The sequence below is a fragment of the Cryptomeria japonica genome, chromosome 8 (genome assembly GCF_030272615.1).
Source record: "Cryptomeria japonica chromosome 8, Sugi_1.0, whole genome shotgun sequence".
NCBI lineage: Eukaryota > Viridiplantae > Streptophyta > Pinopsida > Cupressales > Cupressaceae > Cryptomeria > Cryptomeria japonica.
In genome coordinates, this window is record NC_081412.1 from 157,693,144 (window position 1) to 157,702,537 (window position 9,394).

At 31.7% G+C, this 9,394-nt stretch overlaps 1 protein-coding gene across 1 annotated transcript; it reads left to right on the forward strand.

Annotated features, from left to right (window-relative positions):
- Positions 1-4,922: 4,922 nt before the first annotated feature.
- LOC131030289 (pathogenesis-related protein PR-4-like) lies at positions 4,923-5,425 on the forward strand. Its single transcript, XM_057961019.2, has 2 exons — positions 4,923-5,183; positions 5,261-5,425. Exons 1-2 carry the CDS (start codon positions 4,923-4,925, stop codon positions 5,423-5,425), a joined length of 426 nt encoding a protein of 141 aa, XP_057817002.1.
- The last annotated feature ends 3,969 nt before the right edge of the window (positions 5,426-9,394 follow it).

Here is a 9,394-nt window from a genome sequence, read left to right on the forward strand (position 1 = left end):
TATCCAATGGAGGTGGATATTGTGGTAGAGATTGTTTCTATGGTGTATGACTATTGTGGACCTCAGTATCTTTTGAAGGTTTTGGGAGCCTATTTAAAACCCAATATTCTAGAAAAAATAGCATTCTTTAGATCATCTACCTATGATTATTGTGGGGTTGAACGGTTCTTGGAAGGCTCAACTAGTTTTTTGGTTCTCTTCAGTCCCTATTGAGGTGGGTCCTTTTCCTATGGAAGTGGAAAAGTGCTTTGTTGGTTGGGAGCCGAATTTTTTTTGGATTATCTCTGTTGGTTTCAACTTGTGGGTTTTGGGATCGCATTCAAAACCCAAAATTTTGTTGGTTTTGGGAGCCAATCCAAAACCCAATACTTGTTGTGGAAGCCTTATAAAATCAATTCTCAAGGTTGAGGGAGCCTGGAAAAACCCTATTTTTTTTGTTTCTCTCAGGGACATGAAGGATGCTAGTAGTTTTTAATGACCCAGTTTGGCTAGTGTTTGTTTTTGGTTAGGCTTGGACTTCGTGGATTTTTAGGGATTCAAAATTTTGGTACAAGTTATGGGAACCTGGGAAAACCCTTCTTGTTGGCTAAGGGTGCCTAAAAATCCCTCGTTCTTTGTCTTTTGAGGTCTATTGTTTGTTGACTTAGACCAATTGCTCAAACTAGCCTGTTTTGTGATGTTTTTCTTTTGATATTTGGCTAGTGTTTGGTTGGTTGTGGCTGCTTTGATTTTTTGTTTATGCTTTGTACAGCCTTTGGGTTTTGGGTTCTAGATGCCCACAAGTCTAGAAGGTTTCAGGTCCTTTCTAAAACTTGTGTTTCGCTGCCAAGTAGTCAAGTCCATTTTTCGATGGCAACTTTTTGATTGTAAGGGTTTTGGGGCCCCTTCAAAACCTATTTTATCCTAATAAAAAACATTATGATTTAGTAGTAGTCTATAGATATTAAAATAGATTTGTCTCATTAAAGAGTAGGGATCAAAAAATTAATTAAATATGAGACATTGGGCAAGAAGATTTACATCATAGATAAGAAACAAGGGCACAACAATATTTCTTTCGCACCATTCAAAGGTATAAAAACATATGGAATGCTTTTACATATAGATGTGTAGATATTAAAATATAAATGGAAAATTTATAAATTAATTCATTTCATTCTATGTTTATGGATAACATAACCTAGAAAATTATCCTCAATCACTCCATAGGTGCACTTATTAAGATTCAATGAGATTCAAAACTCTTTGCACCTTCTAAGGACCTTCCTTAAAATAGAATGTATTATCCCCTTTATTATTTGAAAATATAGAAAACTCATTCATAAAGATAATGATTGAATTTTATATAGAAATTTTAAAGAAAAAATCATGGCTAGGATAAAAGATATCTCTAGAATTAATCAAACCAAAGGGAATCCTTCTATATGTAAACATATCCCACTTAGTAGTGAAGGTGGTATTCCATCTACCTTCTTTCTTTAGAATTACCTAATTGTAGGCTAAATAGCTATCCAAAATGACATCATCTATGCTCTATTAATATTTTATAATACTTTATCAAATGATATAGAAGGATAATTATCCATTTTAGATGCCATATTAATATTTTTGAAATCCACACAAGCTATGTTTTCTATTCTTCTTTCTAACAAGTACAATATTGACAACCCAAGGATAATGCCTAACTAGCAAAATTATTCTTGTAAATTTTTTTGTGTCTCTTTATATATCAATAGTTCCTAAAAAGAGTTAAGTAGATATTATTTCTTCCTAAAGGTGTCATGTAAGCCTTTAGTTCTATGTATCACCATGATCTTATCTCTTTTTAACCTTTCAAAAAATGGGTTATCCCATATTTCTCTTCTTCTGTACATAATATTCATTTGAGAGCTTATTTCCTATCATGATGTTATAAGGATCATATTTTGCACCTTTTAAACGAGAAGGTGATTTCTTCTATTTAACAATTTCTTCTATATCCAAATTATTTCTAATTTCACCATTCATTTTAAGATATATTTTTTCTTTATGTTCCTAAATCCTCATAATTATTTCTTTTCAAAACAAATCAAATACAAAAAATATTATTAAATTTCTCAAACAAGTCCCAAACTATAATTTTATAAGTAGCTAACCCATTATCATGATCTTATTCATGGGCATCAAGCTAGAAAATATATACATATAGAATTATTTTTTCCTCTAGAATACTTTTTTATGATAGTGGATCAATATTTGACATCTTACATTAAATTTACTTAAATAATAAATAAATATTCTAAGTTTTAAAATAAAATTATTACTATTTAAGTGGTATCTATCCTTAATCAAGCACATATCCACATCTAATTTCATTGTTAAAAAAAAGGTTATAATAGGTCTCAGTTCAAAGGAAGAAACATAAAAATGAATTAAAAATGTCATACCTAGATTTATCCATAATTTTGAAAGATATGATCAAAACCAAAGTAACTTATAATGTAACGAAGGAAATAAATTATTATAATATTCATATCTACTATAGATACCTTAACAGAATAATTTTTTAAATTGATAATGTAGAATACAACTAATTTAACTTTTATGCTTTTTCATTACTTTAAATATGAATTGTTCTTTGTACAATCAATTTTTTTATATTTTTATATTATAACCATTAACATGATTTCAATATACTAACTTCTGATTAATTAAAGTGGGATAGGTTCAAACCTTTTATATAATGACTTAAGAGTAACTACTTGGGGTACACAAGAAGTGCACACTTAGACAGAAAACTACAGCTAAGACCAAAAATGCAAAAGACCAGCAAATGATCATAATAGAAATGCTATACAAAGAGACAAAAAATAAACCAAACAAGAAACCACTCACCAAAGACACAATGAAATGTCCTACCATTCATAGCATAAAACTTTAACTTTATCAGAAAAAATAAGTTTTTTGTTAGAATCTTTCCCAAAGGGTAGTGCTACAGAATCTAGATTAACCTTTCTACAAATTAAATAGGAAAAATTGAAAATAGCATTTTTTATATTTGTTAGATAATAGAAATCAACATGTTTGAATTATTGTGTGAATCTTATTCTAATTGTTAATCTAGTTTATTATAATAATTTAATGCATGAATATAAATTTGAACATTGATAAATGAAAGGATTTTTTATTGAATTTGATTCATATCTATTCAAGAAATGACACCTCATTGTTAGTGAAAATTCCAAAAACCTATGCTTGATCCATGTTGTGTCAAGTAAGAGGTTCACTAGCCTAGAAAAATTCTATACCTATACACTTGTGGAATAAATATTTTAGACATCTATCCTTTATTTCACCTTTTATTTCTTCATTTATTCTTTTTTTTTTGTTTATATTTGAGGGTTGGAGGTATTTATGTACAAATTGGTAAAGCTAATAATATGTCACGAGGATACATGTTGCCATAGGTCAAGTTGCAAAATGGTGCATATGAGATAAAAGCCAATATGATGCTTAAGGCCATATGACATAAATGGCTATCAAAGATTATTGACTAAAATAAATTGTATGTTTTGCACGTCAAATAATTCAAAAAAAATAAAAATAATTACAGTTTCATTGATGCTAACCAATCAAATCCTCTAAAAGAAATGTGTTTGATCCCAATAATTAATTTATTGATTGAGTTACCTAATTTATGCATCATAAATAGTAACACTAGACAAAGTCTCAAGAAAAGATAGTAAGACTATGATAAACCCTATATCATTAGTTCTTAAAGCAATAGATGGATTTCATTATTAATTTTCAGATATATTACAATGATATTATCTAACTTCTAGAGACACTTAATATTATTTCTACTATGAACACTTAATTGTTTGTATGATTAATTAATTTAGAAAATTCCCTCTCCTTATTTAATATATAATTATGTCAAGAGGCATCTACAATGACATACAAATATACGTAAACAAAAAAATGATTTTGAATAAATTTGACATGTAGATGAGAGGGAAATGCATACATGTTTCAGTTTCTTATAAGTATTATTTTATTACTCTGTATAAAATAGAATTATTGCTACTTGTTTCTAAATATATGAAACTGTTACTTCTTTAATGAGAGTGATTTCTCTGAACATTATTTCACGTATATTTTTTGAGAATATAAATATACTAATTGATATTTTAGTTATATAACTAGACAATATAAATGTTCATAAGAAAGTAACCATTGTCAACTAATTTCTATTGCATGCCCTACACAAATAATGATTCATTATATTAATATAAATTATTTGCAACACAAAAACAGGCTTGAAACGGACGTTATCCAGCACACATTTGTTTATGGTGAATATTGTTATCATAAATATAGCACTTGCCGACCCCATGAACAAACAAAGAAATCCTATAATTGATACTTTAATTGCATAACTATATAAAAAATTATAATAGTAGTGATTACAAACTGTCTTCTATTGCATGCTCTAAACAAATACAACTGATTAAAGTAATATAAAGTATTTCCAAGACAAAAACAGGCTTGAAATACGACGTATTACCCAACACACATTTGTCCATGGTGAATGTTCTTATCATAAATCCACTAGGTGCCGAATTCAATGAGGAAACAAAGAAATACTATTGAAAATTCTCGAAATAATCACTGATCTAAAAGTTTTGATAAATCAAAGCTTATATATATTCTTGTTTCCGTTTTAGACTTTAGATTTATCCTTGTTCCCATTCTACAATCCAGTTTGCCCCGTAGATGACTCCAAAGAAATAAGCCTAGGGCTGCACGGCCACCACAAGATATATTCGGAATAAACCCTATTGATAATGCTGTAAATCGTAGGAGTCATTCTAAGTACAATATCACCTGCCTTAACACAACAATCAGTTTCATAGTATTTTGGTTGGGTCGAGCATATCATCATGGCTTCCAGGGTTGTGAGCTGGATTGCTGTATGCTTCTTTGTGGCTTCCGTTCTCTCTAACGTCTGTGTTAATGGCGATACGTTTACCACGTTCACTGACTATGATCCTGCTGGTCGCCATTACTCCATTGATGGGCTATACTGCGCTACATATGACTCTAACCAGACACTAGAGTGGCGCAGTGAATACCTTTGGACTGCGTATTGTGACAAAGCAGGCCAGCCCATGGAACCTTCCCTCTGCGGCACCTGCATCCAAGTAAACTGCATCATATATATTAGAATTTGTTAGCTTACATCTATAGTGTTTATACCTAATTATTTCAATTATTACAGGTGACAAATGATTCGACACATCAAAATGTGACCGTACGAATTGTGGACGAGTGCCAAAATGGAGGACTGGTTTTAGAAACCGGTGCTTTTAATGCCATTGATAAAGATGGGAAAGGGCAGCATAATGGCCATATGCTTACTACCTACAAGTTCGTGGGCTGTTAGAGAAAACTCTTCTCCCACAATTCGGTAGTTCACCAGATGCTTCTTCATTATCATCGCTTTGCTTTGAATAAAACCGTTCGTGAGTCTCACAAAAATTTCCTGCACAAGGGGTTGCGTATATTTGCGTATATGAATTGCAAATTGCCTTCCCTTCGCAGCAGAATTTGTTTAGTTGCGAGCGTTGTTTTCCTTATCATTTAGAATAAATTTTAAAATGTTATGTTTTATCTATTTAAATTTTTAAAATTTCATATTATTAAACAGAATTTTATTGTTGTGAAATTAGATATTGTTAGAAAAAAAATGTGTAGATATCCGTGGATGTTTTAGAGGCACAAATATTTATTGGTTTATAGATTCAATATTACTCTTATTTTTTTCTTTTTTCAATCATTTACTTGTTTAAAGATTCATGAATAGTTATGTTCAGCAATCAATTATTAAATAAAATTTATTAATGTTTTCTTAATAATAATAGATATATTTAAATTTTGTAGATCATTACAAATCATTCTTATATTTGATTAATAGCTATTTTTTTCAGCAATCATTTTAATATTTGATTAATCGTGCACTCACAAATTTCTCGAAAACAACTAGAACTTCAACCCCAATTTAAAATTACATCCAAAAAAATATGTTGGTTTATTTACTCATTGTTACAAAGCATGTATTATATTTTTATTGAAAATATTAAATATCATATTCAATATCTTACCGAGAAAAAAATATTTTTACAGATATTTGCAAATAACGATAATAGAAGTGTTCTCATTTTCCTTAATGAAGTAGATATAAAATGCCAAAACATTACCTTTTAGTATCCCATTACCTAAAATATTGCACCTTCAAAGCCATATTTGTACAAGTCATTTATAACTCAAATTGAATATTTCTTTCATTCCATTTTATAAAATTCTTAATATATTAATATACTTGAAATAAAGTGGGGGTAAAAATTTATTCAAAGCAGAAGAAATACAAAACAAGGGTATCAAACAACCCTATCAATATCCACCAAGTGATCTAACTAAAGAGACAAATCCAGGGGTAACTGACCCTTATCCTTAAAATTTTAGTTATGAATGTGATCAGAAGCCCATTTGGCCAGACAGTCCGCAACACCATTCCACTCCCTAGGAATATGTGAAAAAGTAACAGACTCGAAAGAAGCACTCAAATAAATAATTTGGTTAACAACCAAAATTAACTACCAACTAACATCCTCAGAATGCAACCAAATCAACAAATTCACCACCACTTGTGAATTACATTCACAAATGAGCCTGCGCCAACCAAGAGCACAAGCTCGCTCCACAAAAAATAAAATAGAAAGAGCCTCCATCAAATTATTAGTATGACGCCCTTTATAAATAGAAAAAATAAATTGAACATTCCCCAAACTATCTCTACCAATGCCACCAATACCGATAGGGCTAGGTTTCCTTGAGAGGACCCATCTATGTTGATTTTAAGAATACCCTGCGGAGGTGGACTCCACCTCCCCACCCTATTTATTTTTTGAAGAGGGTGCCTGCATCTATTTCTTATATCTGGTGTTGTGGGGGAGGAAGATGGAGATAGTTGTAGCAACTAACATCAGCTGTGTCCATGGCCTCCAACAAGTCACATCTAGCTAAAATAGTTTCTCCTAGAGAGTGGATAATTTTCCACCACAAGTGTTGGGCCCCCAATCGAACATCTTGAAAGATCCCACGATTGCTTTCCAACTAGATATTCCAAATAATGAAAGAGGGGTCAAGAGCCCAAGCAACTTGAAGAAATAAGGTTTTAATAGGAGCCTTACCCCATCTCAAAAAAAACTCTACCATAAAAGAAACATGCCAACAAGCTTGGTTCCACAACGCCCACCATAAACACCAAACATGTCTAGTGAAGGAGCACTAGAAAAAGAGATGAGAGACACGCTCTTCACTAATAAAACACAAAACACACCTCGATGGGCCCTGAAAAACCATTGTTGCATAAATTATCCCAAGTAAGACATCAATTGTGGACAACCAACCACATGAAAAAATTGCACTTGGGCCATAAAAAACTTGTACCAAACTTGCTTCCACAAAGGAACCTGAGTGTCTCCAAAATATTGCTGCACCAACTTAGCATACCCAGCAAAAACAAAAAACTTGCTTGACAAATCACTACTTGCCCAAGCCAGAACACCATTCCCAACCAATGGAGTGCACTTCTGAGGCTCCAAAATCTAAGCTGACTCTGTCCTATCAGCTACAGAATCTCCTGGTGGCCATTCAGAAGGATATTCCTAGCGAAAATGAACCACCAACCCACACTTGTAAGCAACCTTATAATGATCAACCGTATCATAGTCAATCGCTATAAAAGAATCACAAAGGTGCCGAAGGTGAGGATGAGTAGAAAGGATAGTAGGATGACCATCCCAAGAATCCAACCAAAATAGAGCTTGTGAACCCATGTGACAAATCTAAAAGAGACCATTTTTAACCAACTGAGCCCCCAATTTCAAAGTATTCTAGATCATAGACCTTCATCCCACCATAGGAAAGCGGGGAACATTAAACTTATTAATATCGTTAAGATACTTGTGGGTGAGAATATGAGCCTAGAGCTGATTTTGGTTAGTACACCAATGCCAATATAACTTAGTCTCAAGAACTTGCCCATTCAAAATAGTGGATCATAAGCCAAGGCCACCCTCATTCTTAGGTCTACACACAGTTTCCCACTTAACAAGGCTCCATTTAACATTCAAAAAATTACCACTCCAACAAAACTGATGAGAAAATTCATCAAATTCTTGAAGAAAATACATGGGAGCAACTTGAACAAAACACCTGTAGATAGGAAAAAATTGGATAACAGACTTTAACAGAGTCAATTGAGCAGTAGTAGATAACTAGCGATGAGTCCAATGATTAACCTTTTGACACAAATTTTCTATCAGATTCTGCCAAGAGGCCTTAGGGTATCTACCAATACGAAGAGGAATTCACAGTTAAACAAAGCAAAGAGACCCAATTTGAAACCACAGAATATCAACAATACATCGTTGAATGTCTTGCAGAGTATTAAAGAAGAAAATAGAAGATATATGCTCATTAACTTTATGACCTGAAGCAACAAGGTAAATATCCAAGGCTGGTTGCAAAAAATCATCTTCTTGAAGATGAGCCAATCCCATAGGAGACGTGCCCTCCACAAATTGGAGATAAGAGAGTTGTGGTAAACCATGACCCCAATTTCAACCATGAGTCATGCCCTGAGAAATTATATATTTGAGAAACTTGCCTAGGCCCTCAGCCAAAATAATAAACAAGAAGAGAGAGGATCCCCTTGACGAAGGTCCTTGGAAGCACCAAAAAGATCCAAAGGTTCTTCATTTTTTTTTCATATTGTTCTTTTTATACATTTTTTCTTATAGTATAATATTATTTATTCAAATCACATTATTTGGGTTTCAAGTATTAATGTTGAAAAGGTGGAATACATGTCATTTATGTTATATAGACCCTTTTACAACATACATGTGTTTCATTATCAAAGTATTACTAGTATGAATTTATAGTGTGATATTAAAATATAAAACAATATATGAAGTACATAAAACATGAATATGACAAAACACCTATATATTGGTTTATATACAGATATAATCATTTTCACATCATACACATTCAAAATAATTATAAAAAATCACATATCATAACCCATGTACTATAATAGTAAGCAAACTTGAAATTATTAAAATAAATAAAAAATCCTACGTAAATATAAAATGGACTCAAATATTTGTTATTCTCAAGTAAACTTATTATTTTTAACTAATCATTCTTAAACTAAATGCATCATAGACATGTAACTATATGGTGAACAAAGATGCTTTTGAACTTTACCTAAATATCACAACTTCAGGTATGCACAGTCTAGGAACATTTTGTGGCAATTTAGAACTTGTCATTAATCAATTGC

Coding starts and splice junctions, on each gene's coding strand:
- LOC131030289 (XM_057961019.2), top strand. CDS start 4,923: ATGGCTTCCAGGGTTGTGAGCTGGATTGCTGTATGCTTCTTTGTGGCT. Junction 5,184..5,260: donor TCTGCGGCACCTGCATCCAA/GTAAACTGCATC, acceptor CAATTATTACAG/GTGACAAATGATTCGACACA.